Consider the following 24533-nt stretch of genomic DNA (forward strand, 5'->3'; position numbering starts at 1 on the left):
TCCTATTTTCTGTTCTATTTTAGGGAGCTCCTAATTATTGGTGGTGTTGCTGCAAGAGATCAGCTTTCCGTTCTGGAAAACGGTGTAAGTTGTGTGCTTATCACTAACTTAGTTTATAGTTGTGGTGTTCCACAGCCCAAATTCCCTGACAATGTTGCACTCCATATTGCTTCTGTAAATCTGATCAAATGAAATGAGTGGTATGTTGCCCAACTACTGTGGTATTCTAGTGTTTTATTTCCCTTCAGACAGAGAAATTGATCAAATTAAGCCAGGTAAGGCAAATAGTTTTTAATTTGTATTAAGCCTGTTAACTTTGGTCATTCAGTTCTTGAAAAAAGGTTTTTCTCCAAAAACCTAAAAATTCATAGCTGTAGCTGTGTACCCGATATCTAAATGTGTACTGCTTTTCAGGAATTGTGTTCTGTCTCTAGATTATTTTGGAAACTGCATCTATTGGTTTTTCACCAAAAAAAGATCCTAATTTGTCATTTCCTCCTCCCTATTTCCCCTGTTTTGGAGGAGATGTGAGGAAGGGTTTCATTAGATAAGCTTTGCTATCATGCTGTTGTTGTAATACCCATGTAGGCCATGGTAACGCTGGCTTACTGTAACACTAAATAAATAGTTTTTTGCTTTGGGCATTGAGACACATGGGCCTGAAAACTTAGAGCCTTAATTGGGTGCCTGGAAACTAGCAGAATTAAACCTGGCGGGTGGTTGGGCGGGGGAATACAAACCTTACGTTCTGTAAGAAAAGCTGGTGCATTGATGAGTAAGGTAATTCATAGACCAAGACAGAATTGTATCGCCTCCAGCCATAATCCTGTCAGATCTCCTAAGCTAAGTGGCATCATTCTTGTCAGGGATACATTTAGGGAAAATATAGGCACTGAAGGAAATGATGGTTTTTTTTGTTTTGTTTTTTTGTTTTTTTTTCTGAATTGAATCAGAACCTGAGCCCCAGCATGGTGTTAAACATTGTGCTGCTGAAAATACCATCTTTCAGATGAGTTGTAAAAACCAAGGTCCTAAGCACATACAGTAATTAACAGTCCTATAGCACTGTCGTTATTAGTGTCCTAAAGCTGTTCTAACTTCTATAAAGCAGGTAGAGCATAGTAAATTTAGTGAAAAGGACAGTTTCCACCTCTTCAAACACAAGAGACTTACAAATTCTAATCCTCTTTCTGGTGCATACTAATAGATACAGTATCTAACATTTTGTTTGCCTAAATGTTCCCTGCAGTCTATTATTCATTTTCAGTCTTAAGCTTTTGTTGTGTGTCTGTGCTAACCTGCTACTGTTTGACCCCAGAACTGACTACAATTCTTGATGGGGGAAACAAATCCCATATGTATCTGTAAAATGCATTGGAATACATTTGGCTTTGTGCCTAGAGAGAACAGCCTCATTCATTACTCCACCCTGGTGCATTCCCTGAACACCATACATCCTGCTCACTAAACAAGGCTAGGATCCTGTGGGGAAAAAATAGTGTGTGGTCATGTAATTTAAATACTGTATTGTATAATGCATACATACCAGGGGGCCAAATAAGGTTGCACAGGCAGCCTTAATGCTGGCTTTTCCTGGCATTTGGGTACTTGACTTCGCAATCTTTATATTAATAAAAAAAACTGAAAAAATGGAATTTCTATTGTGTAGGTTATAAACCGTGTTTGAACCCTTAGAGGCCACAGCAGACCTTCTCCACTTAAGCAAATGGAGGAACTGATAGCAGAAGTGGATCAGCCCCTGGGGGGGGGGGTGCCATGTACAGTTTATGAATGGGTTTCACAGGTATTTGCTGACTGAGTGTAGAGACTGAACATTCTTGGGTTCAAATTCTGGCTCTGTAGGAGAGTGTGCTCTATAGCCAATAGAGCATTCTGCCCAAGTGCTATCATCTGGCCCCACATCCCCTCAACTCCTATCCAAGCCCCACCCCCATATTACTCTCCCATCAGCATTCAAACAGGTGCTTTCTCCTCCTTTTCCTTGCTGCCTGTGCACTAGCATTGAGAGCACAATAGAGATGGTTTCCCTGCTTTCAGTTCCTGTGCCCAGGGCACCAAATAGCCCCAGCTGATGCAAGGAGCAATTGTAAGGAAAGTCCTGCTTGGATGAAGTATGTTCAGCCATTCTTTAGTGGATAGCATGGATACAGTATGTCTGGCTGGTGTATATAGGAGCTTTTTGGTGTGTAGATGAATCTTCAGTGAAGTTAGCTGCCAACCTCTAACAGGTCTCTACAAAGCATGTGTTAACTGAGGTGGGTTTGGAGCAGAGCCCGGAGCTGGAGCGCAGAGCAGCTCCGGAGCAGTGGAGCTGCAGGTTTTTGCCTGGAGCTGGAGCAGAGCCGGAGCACAGCTCCAAAGCCCTGTTAAGGGGCTTTTGTTTTTATTGGGAGGGGTGGGGGGTGTTTGTGTTTTTTGGCTTGGCCAAATTTTAGATATATTGTTAGAGGAATGGCAAAAATCATGTCGCTGATCACAAAGGTGATTCTCCCCCTTGTAAAATATCCAATCTCTGCATCAATGCATAGAGGACTTGGAGCTTCTCAGTTAAATGACTGGCGGTTGTGTTTTTTAAAAAAAAAAAAAAAAAGTGGGGGGGGCAATACCTCTTAAGCTCATCAACCTTGTTGTCTGAAACAGCTGAACCATTGTAGCTGAAATTTTCCAAAGATATTCCGTGTGAACCAGATAGTGGGAATGGCAAATTTCAGCTGATATGATTAAAGCTTGGCAAAGTTATAAGCAACTGAAAACCGGGCCCTTCAGTGGGAAGGGTTGTGCTACCTTAATCACTACACTTGGCTCTGCATGGAACTTCCTAAATTTAGTATTCATGTTAAATTTTGACTTGCTAAATGTACTTAAAAACCCTTTTATATTTTATAGGTGGACATAGTTGTGGGAACCCCTGGAAGATTGGATGACTTGGTGTCAACTGGAAAGCTTAACTTATCTCAAGTTAGATTCCTGGTTCTTGATGAAGCTGTAAGTAAAGAAAATAACTAATATTTAGCTTTATACATTGTGGTATTGTTTGTAAGAACAAAACTTATCTGTGGCAATTTGATTTACTGTTAGAAGTTAGATGAAGGTTTTCATTGCCCTAGAGCAGGGGTCGGCAACATTTGGCACACGGCTTGCCAGGGTAAGTACCCTGGCGGGCCGGGCCAGTTTATTTACCTGCTGACGCGGCAGGTTCGGCCGATCGCGGCCCCCACTGGCCACGGTTCGCCGTCCCGGGCCAATGGGGGCGGCGGGAAGCGGCACGGGCGAGGGATGTGCTGGCCGCGGCAAGCCGCGTGCCAACGTTGCCAACCCCTGCTCTAGAGTTAAAGCAATTATGTATTTAAATGCATTAGTGACAGTTCAACATCCTTGTGTTTCAGGGTTAGTTATCCTGGTTAGTGTTTTGTAAATGCAGCATGCTCAATGCCTGCACTTGCATTGCATCCAAGGCGTGGACTGAGCTAGTCATCTACCTGAAATGGGGAGACCATGAGTGGTCACAAGGCTTTCAAAAAGCTTCACCTTCAGAAAAACTTAAATGGCTACTCTCCCTAAAAAAAAAAAAAAAAAAAAAAAAAAGTCATTTCACCTTGTAACAGAGGAATCTTGCATGGAAGTAGCAGCCTCAAAGGCAGCTTTGTGAACGTACAAAGCCCTTGGGTAGAAGCTGGTATCACAACATTTGATGTGGTAATACGATTTAATGCCAAATTCCAAAAAAGTACTATGGAAAAATACCTAATTTATTAACTTTGAAAATACTACCTAGGCTGAGTTTATACAACTGCAGTCACAAGCGTCGCACGTCTGACTTTAATTCATCTTCTAAATCTAGCTTTGACACTAATTTGGGTGGTTTGAAGGAAATTAAGATGGCCCTTTTTTGTATTTTTTTTTTTTTTTTTTTTTTTTGGAAGTGGGTTTTAGGTATTGATTAAAATAAATTAGTTTTTCCTAATTGTTGGCTTCTTTTTTTTTGTTTTGTTTTGTTTTTTTGTTTTCCCCAAAACCTGATTTTTATCAGCTCTTGGAATTGTGTGGGCTATTCTGAACTTCTGCTCTACTCAAAAAGCTACAATGGTGCTATTTCAGGTTTCCTAGTTCACTTTATTTAAGTAGAGTAAACTTTAAAGTGCAGCAGCTGGTCTGGAGGGTTTGTTTGTGTCCACCCACTTTCATTTTAGTCAAGATCCACTTTAAATAAATTTGAGTTTTAGGATTCTTCCCTTTTGGTAATGCTGTCCTAGCCAGACAAGAGAGTTTTAAAAAGAGCATCAAAGTCTATATCCTAATATTTGTTTGTCTAATTGAGTAGATTAGCAAAAGGTGTTGTAGCTTCTCTTTTTGATTCCCAATGTAGGATGGCCTCCTTCTCCAAGGTTATTCAGACTTCATAAACAGAATCCATGGTCAGATTCCTCAGATAACTTCAGATGGAAAAAGACTGCAGGTATAATGCTCTCTATTGTAATCAGCAATCATTTTTAACATGTTACAAGATGTTGAATATAACAGTTTCAGTGTGATGCACTTTTTTCTTTTATGGGGTAATTAATACTTTTCTGTTCACTTTCTCTTTTATTTGTTTAAGGTTTGTTCGCAAGTTGTTGGGCTCAACACAGGGGTAACTGGGTACTGCTTAATAGCCTGTGATATACTGGCATACAACTCTCTGAATCTACCACCTTCCACCATAAGTGGTTACCTACTTCTATATTTTTCTAACAATTTTTTATAGATGACTGTCTGCTAATTAAAGGTATAACGTGGGATTTTATTTAGAAAGTCAGCAATTACTATTTCTCCTTCTTAGTGTTTACAGAAGATACTCTGGGGTTTAATCTGCTGGTCCTTCATGGCTTTCATTGATGGGCTGAAATGGTTGGTTATCTTGAGTAATTTTAAGATGCTAGTTTTGAACTGAACTAAAAAATGTAAAGCGAAACATACATTTTTACATTATATTTTTATTTTTAATATACTCTTACTAAAGGACAGCTTTCTTTCGATTTGAAAAGAAAACATTTGTAGGCTAGAAACTACCTACAATGCCATCAAGAGTTGTGTACTTCCTCATTATGAAAAAAGAGCATGACTTTTCCCTTTTCTCTTCTCTTCTTTTGCCCGCGCGCGCGCACACACACACACACACACACACACAACTATAGTCTGCTACTTGGTTCTAGGTGTAACTCAAATTAGGAGTGTGATAAAACAACTTTCATAATCTGCAGTATTACTGTAGGCATTTTGATATGAAAATTATACTTGAAACAGATACATGACAACCCTGAAGTCCACATTCAGAAATCTGTAAAATTGTAAAGTACCCATGTGATGTATATATCTGAGGAATTGTTATATTTCATTTCTGCTCTGTGTTGCCTCTTTTTCAGCTGCCAATAATGCTGCTTTCCTTGACCAGGAATGACTGGGCAGTTGATTTTTAGAGAAAAATGGAGTAATTATTTGACTTGGCCAGAAAGATCTTCATATGGCTGGTTTCCATCAGTCTCTCTAGTGTCAGAAGTAGGGAGGCAAAAAGTTCTCTGCATGACACCACACTACTGTCACCAACCCACAAGACCCTTCTGGATTTTATTCTCTCCACCTAAACTCTTGACCAGTAAGAGTCACCTGCTATGGTGTTTGTGGCTTTGGTAAAACTTCCCTAAAGTGCCTGTATTTTTCTTAAGGTTATTGTGTGTTCTGCAACTCTACATTCTTTTGATGTGAAGAAACTGTCTGAGAAGATCATGCATTTCCCCACTTGGGTTGACTTAAAAGGAGAGGATTCTGTCCCAGAAACTGTGCACCACGTTGTTGTTCCTGTGAATCCCAAAAGTGACAAACTATGGGAAAGGCTTGGCAAGAATCATATCCGGGTAAGTGGTTTGTAATTACCTATTCGACCACAGTAGACGAAACTTAATTTAAAAAAAAAAAAAAAAAACACTCTTGCTTTCAGGTTACACAGTGACTGCTAGAACCTGAACTTAACCATATGGGACCAACTGCCACTGTAGCCTGTTGAAATGGCTGCATGTATCTGAATATAGAATTTGGCATATTGATTGTAGCGTGAAGTCCATGTTGTCAACATAATATTGTAGATCTAATAAAACTCCAATTCTGCAAGACTTGCAATCGCAGTGCTTGACTCAAATAGAAATCTGGATGAGAGACCAGATTGCCAGCAAACTTTAATGAGTTTGAGTTGCAGAGGACAGCATTATACCTGATTTTTTTGCTAGTGTGTTCCATAGCCCCAGACATGTGGCCTATATTATCTTTCATCTGTGACTGGTCAGAAGTCTGTAAATAAGCCTTTCTAATGTAGACCTTGCTGTGGTGGTCCATGCCCTTATTGAGTCCAACTACCCTAATGGGCTTTACAGATGGAGATTGGCAACTGCCATGTGTTTGTCAATGTAGCTGAAACTTGCTTTTAAAGGTCATTCCCTAAATTTACTGTGTGTGTGTGTGTGTGTGTGTGTGTGTGTTTTCCCCCTCAACTTCTTGTTTGGCTCTTTCAGAAGAAAATGCTTTTAGAACACAAGGATTTTCCCTTTTGCCTACACACTTCTCCATAACTAGCATACCTGTATACTTTTTTGAATAGGTTTCTACAAACTCCATGTTAGGGGGCTTATTCCTTCACCCTCTCACTTCCCTGGTCCTTCTTGCATGAACAGAGAGCAACAATGTCCGAAGGTGCAAACAATTCAATGTTTATTTGGGTGAACTTCCAGCAAGCATGATTCCAGTTTCCTTCCTCAGTGTCCTCCTTCCCAGCTCTGACACCGCAGAGCTTTGCCTGTGTCCCTGTTCCCAGTCCCTGTTCCTATTCTCTCCCTCCCCCCTTAGCAAAACATGATTCCAATTTCCCACCCCCCACTTCCTGATTTACTATATAGTGTGCTGTCAAACTTGAGTTCTGCTTAGCTATACCTTAACCAATCATTTTACTGAAACTTAACTAACCAATCCTAACATATTGTAACATGATTATCTAACCAATTATATCCCACCACCTTAATTGGTTTACACCCAACAAAATTAATTATACAGCAGACAGAAACAATCACAGAACCAGACAGAGACCATGCAAATAATAGCAAAGTGGAAACTATAATAATAAAACAATACAGAAGTGAGGATTTCACAACTACATCTATAAAGACATAAGGGTTTCCCAGCTGTGTCTATTGATAAGTGAGTTCTTACCAAACAGAAAACTATCAAACTAAACTTCCTTTTACATCTTCTAGGCTCTTCCCTTTATCTGGAGGCAATAGATCGAATCACCTTTTTAACAGCCCAAAACTGCCTTATTTCACTGTGACTGGTGAGGACGTGATCGTTCGCTTCCCAGCTTATGGCTGCCCCTGCTGTTTAGCCAAAAGCCTTAGCCTAAGAACAAGGCTTTAGACTATCCTAGTGAGAGAAGGCCTATAAACAGGCAGACTGTGATTTTGATTCTTGTTTTGTACCTCTATAATTAGCTAAGTGATAAGAATACACCTAAATTCTTAAAGTGTAGGCCTTTGCAGACAGGCCTGAATATCTATAGCCTAACACTCCGTAAAAATAAATACTTGGCAATGGTAATATAAACTTTCCTGTTGCTCTCGTGTAGCTGGTCATGGTGGAGTTGGGGTGTGGTGTTTTTTTGTTTGTTTGTTTTTGTTTTTTCTGCCTTGGCTAGAATTAATGTGATTATCTCAGTATTCAGCTTTCAGGAGAGTTGCTTTAGTAACCAATGTGGACTAGCTTACCTCACTACTTATTACTGGCTTCTCTAGTTGAGTATTTTCTCCTGATGGGCTTTGTTCTGGTTTAAAAATAAACAAAGCTGGTTTTGACCATTAGCTTTCTTGTGTTTTTTGTTGACTTTGAATTTTACTCTTTTTTTTGTATTTAAGTACTTCCAAAAAAGTATATCTTTAAATCCTGAATCAGCTAAATTTGTAACTCTCTTCCTCAAAATACTGTAGTTTCCCTTTCAGCAGTCACAGAGAAGCAATTTAAGTTAGAGAAAGGAGCATGGGACTGAAAGTCAAGAACATGAGAATTTTAATTCCTGCCATGCAATTGATTTGCTCTATGTTCTTGGACTAGGTAAACCGAAACATAGAGGTAAAGCAATATCTATAAAATAAGCATTGACTTTGAGAACTTGGAATGAAAAATTCTGTAATTGTGTGCATTACACACTTAAAAAAACAAACACTAAATGTCCTCAAATTAAAACTACTTTTGGCCTAGAGATAGGAAAATTGATCTGAAAACTCTGTGCAAAAATTTCACTTCAGATTAAGTTGATAGCAATTAGTGTTGCCAATTTTGGTTGAGCATATTCCTGGAGGTTTCATCACATGACATAATCTTTAATGAAAGATTGATCTTTAATTTCTGGAGATTCCAGCACAATCCTGGAGGGTTTGCAAGTCTAATAGCAATACTCCCATTGATTCTATTGGGACAAGAACTTCACCTGTGGTGCTTGCTAATGTTAGATAAGGCCTTTGGAGCAGTGGCTGTCTTATTGTGTCATAGAACACCAAGTATATTGTTGGTGCTTAATAAATTAAATGCAAATAGCAAACTATTGATGAGATTGATGCTACTTGTGTATACTATCGTAGTTATGAAGGCACTGCTATAATTAACTTTTTTTTTTTTCCCCTTTCTAGACTGATGAGGTACATGCAAAAGATAATACAAGGCCTGGTGTTAACAGTTCAGGTAATTGAACTTACCTTGAGGTCTTAACAACATTTGGTATCCAAGCAATGGCTTTTTAAATAGTATTCTTTAGAACAGGGGAGGGCAAACTATGACCCATGGGCTGAATCCAGCCGGTCAGGGCTTTCAATCCAGCCTGTGGGATTGCCAGCCCCATGGCGCAGCGGGGCTAAGGCAGGCTCCCTACCTGCCCTGGCCCCGTGCTGCTCCCCGATGCGGTTGGCACCACATCTCTGCAGCCACTGGGGGAGGGGGAGCAGAGGGCTCTGTGCGTTGCCCTCGCCTGCAGGCACTGTCCCCTGCAGTTCCAATTGGCCAGGAATGGGGAACCGCAGCCAATGGGAGCTTCAGGGATGATACCTGCAGGCGAGGGCACCGTGCAGCGGAGCTGCCTGCCCCGCCCCACCCCACCCCACCCCCAAGAGCCATTGCCAGACATGTTGGCCACTTCCGGGAGTGGTGAGGGGCAAGGGCAGGCATGGAGCCTGCCTTAGCCCCATTGCGCGCTGCTGCTGCTACCCCAGAGCCACTCAGTGTAAGCGGCGCCAGGCCGTACCCTGCACCCAACCCCCTGCCCTGAGCCCCCTGCTGAACCCCTCCTGCACTCCAACCCCCTGCCCCAACACTAAATTCATGGTCCTACATACAATTTCTCTATCCAGATGTGGCCCTCGGGCCAAAAAGTTTGCCCACCCCTGCTTTAGAAGATATCATGAGGCAGAGTTGGGCTGCATTGAGAGAGAGCGAGAGAGAGAGGCCCTACAAAAAGGTATAGCATATCTCAGCTCCTGGAGTCAAGTGATTAGGTCATAATCAAATGGGGAAAAAAGCTTGAGTTTCTAGTCCTCAAGTTTGCAAAGAAAAGCTTGAAAACGAAATCTGAATATAACTGAGGCAGGGATGTCTGCCTGAGTCTGCAGACACCTTCTCTCAGCCACTCAGGTTAACTTCCCCATGAGAGGTATTTAACTCTTGCTGGGGGAAGAGAATTCTTTGCCCTTTTTCTTTGGGGCAGGAGAATGTGAGTGCTGCAGACTTGGCCTATTACACCCATCCATACTAATATACCTGGTTTCCGTGATAAGTGTTCAAAGCAGCCTTCAGAAAACTGTATAGTAACAAACTTGGAAAATAGCATTTTTATAAATGGTTTGAGTGAGAAACATCTCTTGTTATACTCAGAAATGTGGTCTGAAGCTATTAAAATACTAAAGGGAGAGTATGCTGTTCGAGCAATTAAGGAACACAAGATGGATCAAGCAATTATTTTCTGCAGAACTAAAATAGACTGTGATAACATGGAGCAATACTTTATGCAACAAGGAGGAGGTAATATTTCTCATCTTAAACTTATTTAATCCATTTTATTGATGTCTCAAAATTGACTGTTTAGGCTTGAAATAGTCTTTCACTTTTTGCTTTCTTTAAAGAAATACTAACACTTGAAGATGTTTATATCAAATGGTTTTTTTTGTTCTTTCAGAGTGTTTCAGATCTTAATTATAAAATTTTCTGAAAGCTGTAACATTACAGTTAACCACTAGTTGCTCACCTGTGTTGATGGCATACTGTGATCACCAAACTTTTCTTGGCCTCTTGGCACCTGAGATCCATGTACTGTAAAACGTATTTAGATGGTGATAAAACTTACTTGCTGTGTCACTTATACCTGCCAAAAAAAGGCTTAAAATGACAGCCCTGTAACAAAATAGTATGTTACTGTGATATGTCTGAACTGTATCTTCTGCCTGACATTTAAAACCTCTTCTCATAGAGGTCATCTTTGTTTGTACAACATCTGAATACTGTCACCCATAAGTTTTGGACTTAAACTTCTATACATTTGTAGTATGCTGTCAGTGTGATTATTGAATGGTTTGTATATTTTATTCTCTGTTTAATAGAATATTAATAACCTAACTTTTTTTCAGGCCCAGATAGGAAAGGACATCAGTTCTCATGTGTCTGTCTGCATGGTGACAGAAAACCTCATGAAAGAAAACAAAACTTGGAAAGATTTAAGGTAAACCAGGCTATGTTACGGTGCTTCTTAGTCACCAAAAAATCTGAACCAGGATGACTTGATGTGGAACTGCAATACTCCCAGACCACTGCAATAAGGGTGTTTTATTTCATATGAGGATGTCTGATGCCAAAGGGCCTTGTAATATCTGGATTGAGAGAACAGTATGCGAAGTGTACCTGCCATTTTGCCCAACTACTTCTCCGTTTCATGCTACTCAGAGTTCCGTAGAGGGGTGAACAAGTCCTTCACAATGCAGTATGGAATGTGGAAAGATTACTACTTTTAGTAGCCTGCCTACTTACCTGAAGTTATAAGGAAATAGTTTGCTCTTGTGGCCATGGGATAGGGCTCGTAATGTCATGTGGTGTCTTATTAATAACATAAGCCATGCTTTAAGGTGTATGGCCAGTCCTCCAATTTTAGGAGCATCCACATTAAAATGGCTCATCAAGCCAGAGGCCCAGGATGTAATTGTTCACTATTGTCTAAACCCTTGTGACATGTTGTTAGTGTAATTGATTGTGTATAGCTTCTAAAGACTAGGACCAATTTCTTTTTTTTTTTTTTTTTTTTAAGGAACCTAACATTAGGCTAAAGAAGTAACCCAATTCTCAAAGGATACTCTATTTAAAGGCCATTGCAGTGACTGTGAGGTGGGAGGGGAGGATTTTTGTTTTTAAAAACTGTAGTGGGTTTAACTATGAATTCAATTTTTCCTTAGAAAGGAGATGTCAGATTCTTGATCTGCACCGATGTAGCTGCTAGAGGAATTGATATCCGTGGTGTTCCTTATGGTAAGAAGTCTAAATATGATTAACACATGAATTTTAGCTATGGAACTCTGTAAGGATTTGCTTAAGTATGTGAATATGCAAACTATTTAAACCGAATATATAATAACTACACTAAGAGAACTTTAAGGTTACAAAATGAAGCACTTGAATATTAGGAAGTGCATGGGCAATCGTAATTTGGCCATCTTGTATTTGTATGTGTGATGTTGCAGTCTTTAACTATGAAATCACTTATATTTTTCTGGGGGGGCCCAGAAAACAGTCTTATACTGTGAAGTGTTGAGCAACCTTAACTATAAGTGTTGCTACCTGAGCTGGCTACAATTTTGGGGGGCGGGGGTTTGAAACAAGAAAAAAATACTTTATTTTTTTTATTAAAGGTAACTTGTCCTGTCAACTGTTTTGTTACTCTGTAAAACTGTGTGTTGCATATGCATGAAAAAGGGATTCCAGCAGAGTTGAGGCAGAATAAGTTAACAGTATGTATGATTACTATAAGTAATTAGTACAACCTGGGTTGTGTGCTCCCGCTATGAATTGTCATACTTCTGTATGTGGTAACGTCCACGCTTTTTTTTTTTTTTTTGCAGTTATCAATGTCACGCTTCCTGATGAAAAGCAAAACTACGTTCATCGAATTGGGAGAGTAGGCAGAGCTGAAAGGTATGTTGGAACCTTCATCAGTCTTATGGGGTTTGTTTAATGCTTCAAATGCACTTTAGAAATATTTATTTAAGTACTTTTTTTTCAAACATTTCAGAATGGGTCTGGCGATTTCCCTCGTGGCAACAGAAAAAGAGAAGGTAATTCTAATCCAAAAGCAGAGGCACTGGGCAGAACAAAAGTTGTTTGGGTGAAGTTTATTGTGGCTGATATCTAACTTAATCTCTTGCTTTGGAAAACACTGGTTTGTTTAGTATACAAACTTTGGTTTAGTGCATCTGTATCTTTAACTGAGTATTGCAGTTCTTACACTGGATTTAATGAAAATAATAATGCATTAATATATGTGATTAAATTGTTTTTTGTGTGTGGCGTATTTTTCACTTCTTGTCTAGGTGTGGTATCATGTTTGTAGTAGCCGTGGAAAGGGTTGCTATAATACCAGGCTGAAGGAAGATGGAGGTTGCACTATATGGTACAATGAGATGCAGGTAATCTTTCGTTTGGTTTTTATTCAAAAATATCACCTTTTTATTTAAAAGGAAAAATAGCTGATATTAGTTTCTCAAGGATTGAGAGGAATGTACATTATAGTTTGTCTTGTTTAATTGAAGCATAAATCATGTTAGTTTCAAAATCCCATGGATGAAGACTTTAAAAATAGTTTTATATAAAGTGAAAATTGTGGTGGTTGGGAATATATATTTCATTTTAATCTAAAAATTCTGAAATTCATTTTGATTATTATATTATCCTGTTAATAATGATATCCAAGAACTCTTTTTTTTTTTTTCCCCTTCTTCTATTGTCTTAGTTTTGGCACTGACTTACATCCAGTGTCTTCACAGATAAAATAACTCTGGTGATTCCATTGTGCTAGGCTATTGCTAGTGAATGTTTAATTGCATCTTAACTGTCCTTTTTAAAAATGATTAATACATAGTAGAAAGCAGAATGTCTCACTTTTATGGTCTTGTCAAATAGACTGGTGACGATTAGTTTGCACGTCCATTTCAAGAATGTAATATCGCTTCATACAATAATTCCCAATCAGATTTTGATAACTTAAAGTGCAGCTGATTATGCTGCTATTGCACAGACTGATAGAATCTTTTATTCTCATCTTGCATTCAGAATCTGCATGTTATTCTGGATATGGATTTTATCACCTTCCTAACCACATGCTGTGAACTGTTATAAAATGGGATTAAAAATCTGATATCATTCAATTCATTTCATTTACTAAGATGAAGTATCTCTTAAGACTACTAATCTGTCATTCCTCTTAACCTGAGAATATCACTTTTATACAAGTACAGATTTTTGAATGGGATACATCCAATATGAAATAGCTGGAAATTCATGGCAACTTGCACTTGTGAAATATAATTAAATACCTTGTATGTAATAAAATAAGCAGTTAGGTTTAGCCTACAAGTTATTCTGTGTGGGTCAGCCCCATTAAAGTCAGTAGGGAAGGGGTTCTCAAACAGGGCATCACGATCCCTTGGGGTTGCAAGCTGTCAGCTCCATGGGGCTGATAGCCCCGAGCTCCAATTAAATTACCTCCCCTCCCCATTTTAATTTATAAGGGGGAGTCCCAATCAGAGGCTTGCTGTGTGAAAGGGCTTACCAATATAAAATGTTTGAAAACCACTGCAGTAGGGGCACCGTATGGATGTAGGGGTCTTCCCATAGAGAGTTACTTGTAGTCTCAAAGGTGCCTTGATTTATAACCGTTATGGTTATTCTGGGATGTATTAAAAGGAGTGTCATATGTAAGACACGAGTGGTAGTAATTCTCCTTTCCTCACCATTGGTAGGGCCTCAGCTGGAGTACTGGGTCCACTTTTTGGGCACCACCCTTTAAGAAAGATGTAGACAAACTAGAGAGAGTTCAGAGAGCAGCAAAAATAAGAGGTTTAGAAAACATGACCTGTGAGCAATGGTTGAAAGAATAGGCCATGTTTAGAAAACACGACTTTGGGGCGGTGGGAAAGAAGTCTTCAAATAATGTAAAAGTTGGCTCTAAAGAGAACAGTGATCAGTTGTTCTCTGTCCACTGAGAGTAGAACAAGAACTAATCAGCTTAGTTTGTAACAAGGGAAATTTAAGTTGGATATTAAAAAGTGTGGGGGGGAGGGGAGGAGATTGTTAAGCAATAGAACAAGTTACCTGGAAAGGCTGTAGAATTTTTGGCACTGGAGGCTTTTAAGAACAGGTTAGACACAAACAGCTGTCAGGGATTGTCTAGAGAGAGGGACTTAATCCTGCCGGAAGAGGAGATAAAATCACAGAAGTGAAGGGCTCGAAGGGAACTCAATAGGTCATCTAGTCCAAGCTAGTATGGATACACTTCTGGGCCTTTATTCCTTTCAGGGCAAACTCCGTTCTTGGGTGTATGCCACTCCTGTTGGAACCACTGAACATAATCACTGGTTTAGAACAATATAATATCTTTTGTTTCAGAAATGGAAGAATCTTTAAGACTGAATTGTTTTTTTTCTTTCTTAGTTGCTGGGTGAGATTGAAGAGCACCTGAACTGTACTATTTCCCAAGTTGAGCCAGATATAAAAGTACCGGTGGATGACTTCGATGGGAAAGTTACATATGGACAAAGAAGGGCTACAGGCGGTAAGCAACTAATTAGTGTTTGGTAGTCTAGTTAAGTTTCGGTCTATTAGCGGAAACATTTGAAAGAGTGACTTAATAACGGTAATAAATTGACAAAATGGTCCCTATCCTAAGCCTTGTAATTTTATGTAACCACTCTATATGTAACCTTTTGGAAGAGCCCATGTTGCTAAACAAAGCATCCATGATTATTTTCACTCCGCCGCCAATATCTGACTGTGATACATGGCAGGCCATCAAATGTAATGTACCCCTGTGTGGTAATACAGGATCCTGTTTTTTCAGAATAGAAATTTATATAAAAATGTGGCTGCTCCCACATAAGGACGTGGGTTCTTTTCAGGCAGTTGCAAGCGCGGGTATGTATTTATCTATGGCTGGGAGCATGTGTTTAACCATCACAGAAATTTGGTTAAACAAACTGACCTTCTAAACTCTGATTTTATTAAAGGTATTTTTATTGGTTTTTTTCTAGATAATTAAAATTTTGTTTCTAGCTTAGTTGCAACAGATAGGATTTACTGTGTGTGGTGAGGGCTGCAAGTTTGCCAGTAGCAAGTTAGTAAGGTTGGAATAGCTAACTTTCTGAACAATTGCAACTGAACATAAGTACTGCTGACAAGTTATTTCAAGCATGTCCTTTAGAGTGTGGTTCTTTTTTTGGCAGGTGGAACCTATAAAGGCCATGTGGATATTTTGGCACCTACAGTACAAGAGTTGGCTGCCCTTGAAAAGGAGGCTCAGACATCTTTCTTACATCTTGGCTACCTTCCTAACCAGCTGTTCAGAATGTTTTGAATGTGCCACACTTTAGGCAAGACTTGAAGAAGAATAAAATAAGCTTCACATTGAAAATACTATAATCTTGTGCTGCCTCTCGGCAGTAGTATTTACAATAACTCTTAAAAACAAGGCACTGTTCTTGCATGTCAAGCAACCCTGTTCAAGAATGTAGACTCCCATGTTTTAGCTGTCATAAATGTTGGCCTAATAAAAGAGAACTAATCTAAACTTGTGGGGTTTTTTTTTTTACATTTTTTCCCCCCTCACCCTTGAGTGAGTTTCCAGAATCACTAGTTATGTAGCGTTTTCATTTACTAAAAATGCAAATGTAATTTACCCAGTTGAGTGAGAATGTTAAGTATCTTTGTAGTAAATATAAAATGATTTGTCCTGGTACTATTTTGTCAGATTAAATTCAGTTTTCAGTCAGTCAACCTTGACAAAAACTTTTGTTCACTTGTGTTCTAGTTCTTTTTAAAAAATACAGGTATTTTTAATGCATGTTATAACAAACAACTGTGACTTTTTTCACAAAGTACATTGTTTTAAAATAAATATTGTGGGGAAAAATCCATCAAGTTTCTTTTAAGTATCTTAGAAATTAGAGGTTCTGACTTGTATCTACAAAACCATGGAACTTAGGTCCTCTTAAAGCATCCTGCTTTGCTTGAATATTGCAGAACATTGAGTCTTCTGCAATTTAGCATATGTAATCCAGTTTATTGGGGCAAGTAAATGAACACTGAATTCACTTGGCTAAACAGAAGTCCCTGGGACCAGGAGCCTGCAGCATTAATAAGCATTAAAAGTGACCGTCTTCATCCTGCAGACCTTATAAATGGTAATAGTTGAAAGTGCTAGTAGGGAGGCTTTTCAATAGCCCTCTGATATCCCTGTGGATATCCCCCCCTTTTTTTTATAGTAGTTATAAATTGCATGCGCACATATTCAGGTAAAAATCTGTCTAATAGCATTCCATTTAAAAGTTCGGATTTCTTCAATTTTGTGGCTTCAGGTAAAAACCTTAATGTTACTTTAAAATTATTTTCAGCGGCTTAACAAAGGAATTGCTGCTTTGACACTTACAATATCAGACACTTCCTGTAGCTTTGGCTTTTTATGTGTGGGGGCATGTGTGAGTGGTGGTATTGTCCTGTTCCCCTGAATATCTTCTCCATTCTTGTGAGCAGAAAACCAATTTCCAGAATTGGAGTAATGTCCCTGCTTCCCAGAATGGAGGAAATGGCCCAGTGTGCACTGGGATGAGAACCCAGCAGCCTAGATTTTGTCAAGTTGTCCCACAGAGAAATATGAAGTATTTCAACATAGAGGCTATGTTGTGAGAGTGGGACCGGGAGAGGGAAGAGAACTTAGTTATTTTTGTCAGTAACTTAAAACTGATTTGCAAAATTGATCACAGATTCATTAGAACTCGATACCATAACTGAATTGAGCAATGGCCTATGAGTTCTCTTTTTATCTCTGAAAATCTTTCTAGTATTCTTGTACTTGATACAAGCAAAGGTGCCACAAGTCAGGCAGGCTATCACCAGTGTGCGTTTCCATGTGGCAATGGAAGCCCACCATGTGACTTCACATCAGTAAAGGTAATAATGGTTCCCCTTCCTCATCCTCAATATGACCTACACAAAGCAGGTGCACTTAACTGAACAGTGTGCCTTAAGTACTTCAAAAATTGTAGGTGTAAGTGAAATTTTCATTTTGCAACACTAAAATCACTTCATACAAACACACAAGCATCAGAATCATTCAGTGGGTGGAGATTTTTTTGTCAGTAAAGTTGTTCCCTAAACATTCATCCAAGTGTAAAGCGCATAAAAAATTTCTGAACAGAACTAGCAAAAAGACCAGATGTCTCAAGCAAGAGCCTTGTTTAGGCACCAAAATAAAAATGGAGAGGCATTAAATATTCACAATTCTGAAGTCCAATCCTAAAACTGAAGATGGCTAAATAAAGCTTTAAGTACATAGGTTTTAGGCACTCGGGTTTGGAAAACATTGGCTTTCTTTTTCCAGTGTCAGCCTCTCCCTTATATTTAAGAGGTTTTTTTTCTGGTAGTCTCTAAGTATGTACTCTCGAAGACTGCAACATGACTTAGTGAAGGATTCCCGACTATGGAGTTTATTCCCTGTGGTAATCCTTCAGAACCTGGCTATGCTAAACAGAACGTAGTGCAAGGTGTACAGCTTTCTTAGTAGGCATTTATGTAGATTGTTGCTGGGGGCAGTTGTGTGTTTTGTTGAGGTGGTACATTGGCAAGGCGTTTGTGCTCCCTGTTACAAGGAATTAAACTATTGCTTATATTAAATCAGGCTGCCGGCTACAGCAGTGGTAGTTTATAATGTTACTATAACTTTTTTACTGATCATCTATCTCAGAAGATAAATAAGACCACCTTTCTAGTGAGTCCATAAAGCTGAGAAAGCTGAAATCAACTAAGATGTTTAGGTTTTTTAATCAAATTAGCTTGCTCTATTGACAAATAAGAGCAGGTGCTTGATGTTGGTTGTAGGTTAGGAGTCTTTGGGAATAGGCAAAGACTGATGCTGTATAGGCAAGCAACCCAAGCTACCTAGCCAAGGCCCCAATTAAGTGCCCTTTTCAAACAGGGATTCTTTCTGAATCAGGCAGTGTTGATTTGCTTTTGCATCTATGGCTGAGAGATGATAAAGATAGGTTTTTGCCACCAGTCTAAATCTGGAGCAGTTCTGCTGGTTTTAAGTGTAGTCACATCAGTGCAAATGAGGTCAGAATGTCTTGGGGTTGGGTGTTTGTTTTATGTGTTTTGTTTTAAGTTCATTGCTAAAAACAAAATCTATTGACTGCCTCATGGTGGTGCTAATGTTTCATTGATGCCTAAGGGGCACAAAATCTAAACTAGTCTGTTACTGCCACTTGGCGTCAATGTATTTTTTTTCTTCCCTTTTTTTATGGTGAAATTGTTTCAAGCTAAATTTTTTTTTTTTAATCAAAAATATTGGATCTTCATGTATGGAGCTAAACTTAGTGTTCACAATGAAGAAACTTTGCTTCATTAGCTGACTTGTTGCTACAACAGGATTAAACATGCAATTTAAACTGTCAATATTTTTATCCACCACTAACTATTTAAACAGTCTGTACCTTGTTTTGGGTACAATATGAATTCCTGCTGTAAACAGATCACCTGTACATGTCAAAACTGTTCATGTTCATTGCTGTTCTCAGTAACTCTAATAATCAGCATGGAATAATAAATGTACAACCCTGTATGAGTAGCTCTGTTAATAAATGTCTTTAAATTTCAGAGCTATGAATGAAGAGGTGGTAATGTTGGCCAGCAAATCAGTACACGTACACACTAATTGTTCCTGGCCAAAAGTGAGTTGTTATATTGGATTTTAAAACTATAGTAAAATTTAGCAAAGAATACTAGCTTTCACTTTTCCTGAACTACTTGTTTTAGAAAAAATTTCTTAAAATGGGTGTAATTGGGAGGAGTAAAATGTGGAACTGTGTATCACAGTTCCACTTATTGGGCACTTTTGTATAGTCAGAAATAAAACAGTCAGAAATACAAAGCTGTTGAATTAGTACGTCTCATGAGAATTCATGCTCTTATTGGATGATTAACTATTGGAGTATTTATAACTACTGGTAGTAATCTTTCTTTGTTTTCCTTTTCTACACTATAAAGGTTCCTTTTATGGAAGGGAAAAGGATACAGATGGTGTTTGCCACTCTGTCCAAACTGCTTAGTTGGGGCCCCTTTTTAGTGTACTCCAAAGGCAGGAGTTCAGTGGTCTCTTACACTTTAAGTATGGTTCTATTTTGCTACTGTGAGGGCAGACAAAATTGCTTCTGGCAATACTGTGTTTTGCTTCAATGTTCTCATGTTTATGGAACCACACATGCAAATAAATGTGCCTAGTCTACTTGAAGATGTAATTGGTCTGTGGTAACTTCCATATGTGAATATCCATATAATGCTATGTATCTAACTTATTTCCCGTCATACTTAAATCAGTCATCAAAATAGCTTAGGGCACATAGTGCTAACAAAAACTTGGGGATGAAACAAAATGAGCTGAGAGCTACAAGTTTATATTCTTGATTGGGGATTGCATGCATACATTATGCAACGTTTTAAAATTAAGATTTTTATTTTTGGTGTGTGTGGGGGGCGGGGGAGGGGAGAGAAATAAGGACGTGAGGTGGGTAGCTGTTTGGGTTGTTTAGTTTTGATTTTTAATCCTTAGCCAGTCACAGTTCTACCTCTAGTCACCTGTGGACCAAGAATAACCATGAATTATGGAAGTTAAACCTGGAAGAGACCTTATTAGCACCTATTGTAGGGGATCCCCTTGACAATTAAAGTTTGTTCTCAATATATTGTATTCACCAGACATTTCAGCACCAACTTTATAGACAAGTTTTATAACTGTTTGAAAGTATTTCCTTATAATCATAATGCTGAATGATCTCCTTCCATAACCTTGCTGAGAGCTTCATAAGGTGGATGAGTGTGATTTCTGTCCTAGCTCTTTATGTATAGTGCTTTTCATCAACATATAGTGCTTTTATCTATAAATTTTTAAAGCCCTTTACGGAAAAGGTCAGTATCATTATTCCCATCTTACAGATGTGGAAATGAAGGCAGAGATGCAAAGTGACTTGCCCAAGATCACCCAGCAGGCCAGTGGCGGAGCCAGGAATAAAACACTGATCTCCTGAGTCCAATGTACTGTCTGCTAGTATAAGGCCAGAAAGGGTCAGACTTGAGACCGAATAGGGACTAGGTCTCCTGATTTCATAGACCTCTGCTCAAGCCTGTATATCATGCTCCCTCTCTAAACATGATGATCTTACCAAGAATTTGTCCTAGTAATGCTTGAAAAATACACACTGTGCTACCTAAAATATTTTATCCATATGGGCCAAAAAAAGTAATCTTTGTAATGACCCATTAAAGATATCTAGTCGCTAAAGTCTTGAGTATTGTTGCTCATAGCTGATATACCATTATAAAGCAAGGTATTAAAAGTGCTATATTATGACTGAGTTAATTAGTAGAACATGTATGTACTTATGCTGAACTGGGGTGTTATACTGCAATACCCAAGAGGCAGGGCCGGCTCTGGCTTTTTTGCCGCCCCAGGCAAAAAAGCCTCCCGCCGCCCCCCACCCCACCCCGGAGCGCAGCAGGGGAGGGCGGCGAGCCCGGCCGGGGCTCCGCTCTCCCCGGTGGCCGGAGCCCCGGGGGGAGGGCGGCGAGCCTGGCCGGGGCTCCGCTCTCCCCGGCGGCCCCCTCCAAGTGCCGCCCCAAGCACAAGCTTGGTGGGCTGGTGCCTGGAGCCGGCCCTGCCAAGAGGGCATTAGACGGGTGAGCCATACTGTTTCTAGTTGGCTGAAGACTTATTTTGCCTACAGTTATAGACAAAATTAATGTGATGCAGCAAACTAAAGCGAGGAAATAGTGTATGTTCAACAAGTCAATCAGATCTGGCATGTATGCAAATATCCCACCAGTTAAAATGTATAAGCTAATAAAAGTACCCTGGCCCACCAGCCTTTGCCTCCTGATTTTTATTAACTCTTGTCTGCTCTGGGCGAAAACCCAGCAGATAGTCCAAGCACAACAGGTAGCATCATCACATCTAACTTGAAACAAAACTAATTATCTCTATTTGATGCTAAAAGCCACACCATGAACACAGGCCAAAATGATCAGTAAAATCCCATTATAAACACCTGTTCTCCACACAAGCTATCTTTCTACTTCTTTTGAGCACCAGCACCTTCTAATGAAGCTTCATCTTATTATGTAAACTACATCCAAGATACTCTCACTTACATACTTGAGTAGCTGACATATTAGCAGCTGCTATATTATATATGTAGTGTCTGCAGCATGGTCTTCATAAATTTGTTGAGAGATGGTTGTGAAGGACAAACATGCTTTACTAAAGTGAATGAATAATTATTGTAAAACAGTGGTTATGAAATTTAGCTGCAGCTCAGTAGCCATATTTTAAATCAGCTGCTTCAAAATTCTAAGCCATTTGTGTACATTAGGTTCTTTAATGGTAGGTTACACTTTTGCTGTGCGTGTGTGTGTGTGTGTGTCTCCCAATTCTGGGTAATATGACTGTGTGTGTTTGTTTGTTTGTTGTTTTTGTTTTGTTTTTTGTTTTTGTTGGTGCTATTTAAACTTCTAGGCTAGGGGTTTTTTTGGTAATTAAAAAGAAAAAATTGTATCCACATTGTCCTCTTGTATCGTAAGTTACAGCCCAATGCAATTTGAAATAGAATATTAGACCTTCATAATTGGGTTTACAATAACTGTCAGCTCATCCATACCTACAGTGCTGCTACCAGTACTTTTTGGGTGCCAAACTAATGAATAGAACACTTTTTTCCAAATTCAAGGAAAAGAGTCTCTAAAAGCTTTAAAATGAGCAGAAGCCACTTAAAGTTCTCTGACAACAGTCCAAATTACATAAAAATCTTGCTATGACAGCTTGATGTGCAATATGCTACTTTTTCACTAGTGTCTTTATTTAATCCAATTTTCTAAAGCACATAGTACCTTGAAATATACAGCAGCCACACTTTTCTCCTTAGCATCCTACTGAGTTTAAAAAATTAAACAAAAAAACCCACAAAACAACGTGTGCTTTCAACCTTCCTTAACTGCTTTAAAGGACACAATCTTTGCATCTCACAACATAAATTTTTTACCTCCTATTTTTCATTTGGCAAATGAACTTTAAAGTGTAAATATGTTTTGTAAAGCTGAATGATTGACCAAAAATGAAAAATAAGTTAGCCAGGTTGACCCATGGTGCCCCGTCTACCTAGGCTGCAAGGGGTATTCTAGACCCATTTTATTTAGTGTGTGATCTTGCATGCAATCTATACTCAGAGAGGTGTCCCAGCATGCACCATTCTGCAATTTATTGAATACAGCAAGAAATGCCCAGGACCTGGTCAAGTTAAACATAAGATAACCCAAACAGTCAGGGATAGGGGTTTGCAATCAGAACACATCCTCCAATTTCATCTTGCCTTTGCAATTCCCCCCTTTTTAAAAAAGTTATTTTATTTTGAGGAGAGACCCTGTAAAACCCTTTTCCTACTCAGACTGCATGTGTCCAGAATCATACGTGCCTTTTGTCATTAAAGTAAACAAGTTAGTTGCCGTTTACTCCTGTTAAGCCTGCATGCTGAAGAGAGCAAACTGTATATTGTTAATTCGCCACACATTTGTTTGCAGGGTTCCAGTTAGTTTACATCTGTTGTTAAACAGTTAAGACCATGGGGTTTGCACAGGGGTCATTGAAAGCCTAATTTGGCCTGCAAAACTTGTCATGAGTGTGAGAAGGGGAATTTGAAAAAAAAAAAACTTGCAGAGCCCATGCTCAGTTTGTATGGCTGCCGGTTAGAAAACAATACATCTTGTAAACACAGCTCATTGGTAAAAGTTTTCAAAAGTGACCAGTGCGTCAGGTGTTTCAATTTTAGGTGTGCAACTGAAGATACTTTTAAAGGGTCCTGATTTTCAGAAAATGCTGAGCCCCCACCCTCTGAAAATCAGGCCCCTTCCTAAGGTGTCTTAAAATCACTAATCACGTTTGAAAAACTTAGCTACTGAGAGAACTCTCTCCTCCACTCACATGCCATCTTTTTATAGTCGCTCTTCAGAGCAGAATCATACTTTAAACATTGCATATTAAAGGTAGCCTGTCTTCCTGAAACAGAGCGAAAAGTTACATAAGCTCCCTACCGTCTAGCATTCTGAAGTCCCAGTTTTAGTTGTAATCTGGCTTTAAACATATTTCATAGTTTATGCATTAAGAGAAATGCCTTTCAAAACCTGCATTGAGCCTAAGTCAGCGGTGAACCTCACCATGCTTCAACTATTCGTATAGGAGACATCAAATGGGCCAGTACTAATTTTGTATTTTTGTTGTTGCCTGATCATTAATTATGTATTAATTATATTGATTACTTAAGAATCCTCTGTTATCATTTTTAGGGTTGACAGGTTCTTGCCCCAAGATCAGGCCCAGTATTATTCAAATTATTATATAGTTGGGAACCCCGATGTGCACAGTTCCAATACTCACACTATAGCAACTCTTAAATGTATTAATAAACTATAGTTGTAAATATATCCGTCACAAACACCCCAACTTAGTAAGATAGAGATACTACAGAATGTACATCTACACACCCATATACTCACACCATCCCTTGTAGAACAACCTGAAGTTTTAGCCATCATCTTCCTCATCACCATCACCTTCCCCATCATTACCAGTGGCCATCATTCTGGCACCTCCCAAGGACGGACTCTCTCTCTCTCCTACTGCCCCTAGGCTGGGATGCCACTTTTGTAATATTTTACGCTGATGCCGTTGTGTTTGATGCATATTCAGTAGGGGATTTTTCCCCTTTTCCTTATTTGTATTTCCTCACCTTACTAATGTTGGAGTGTCTTTTTCCTATAGGTTACTATATCAATGATCCCAACTTATTATCATATACATCAATTCGTTACCATGGCCCTTTTGTGAGTAGGTATCACATTTGTTAATTTTGTCCAAACCGGTTATTTTGGTTCTTTCCAAGTTGCGGTGTACCTGTTAAGTTTAAAAAAATATGAACTTAGGAAAGCCCCTATGCCAACCTGCTTTAATGCATCCTCTATGTTAAAGGTTGCAGCCATATATGAACCTTCTGCTTTAGCTCATCACTGTCTATCTAGATGAAAGATCCCAAACATATGTATGCTAACCTTGTCGTAGCTCAACATACAGGATGTGGCCTCCAGGTCCCTTGTGTTACAGCCAA

At 39.1% G+C, this 24533-nt stretch overlaps 1 protein-coding gene across 1 annotated transcript in view; it reads left to right on the plus strand.

Moving 5' to 3' along the window:
• DDX1 (DEAD-box helicase 1) overlaps positions 1–16250 on the plus strand; it is a 34008-nt gene extending 17758 nt beyond the window's left edge. Inside the window, exons 14-26 of the mRNA XM_024198619.3 lie at positions 24–84; positions 2908–3006; positions 4388–4477; positions 5724–5912; positions 8724–8775; positions 9958–10104; positions 10707–10798; positions 11523–11595; positions 12186–12258; positions 12356–12398; positions 12654–12749; positions 14773–14893; positions 15561–16250. Of these exons, the coding sequence (XP_024054387.1) occupies positions 24–84; positions 2908–3006; positions 4388–4477; positions 5724–5912; positions 8724–8775; positions 9958–10104; positions 10707–10798; positions 11523–11595; positions 12186–12258; positions 12356–12398; positions 12654–12749; positions 14773–14893; positions 15561–15691 (1267 nt within the window). The 3' untranslated portion in view covers positions 15692–16250. The remainder of the gene's footprint in view (positions 1–23; positions 85–2907; positions 3007–4387; positions 4478–5723; positions 5913–8723; positions 8776–9957; positions 10105–10706; positions 10799–11522; positions 11596–12185; positions 12259–12355; positions 12399–12653; positions 12750–14772; positions 14894–15560) is intronic.
• Positions 16251–24533: the final 8283 nt, after the last annotated feature.

Source organism: Terrapene carolina, unplaced genomic scaffold, assembly GCF_002925995.2.
Source record: "Terrapene carolina triunguis isolate 2854851 unplaced genomic scaffold, T_m_triunguis-2.0 Scaffold42, whole genome shotgun sequence".
Lineage (NCBI taxonomy): Eukaryota > Metazoa > Chordata > Testudines > Emydidae > Terrapene > Terrapene triunguis.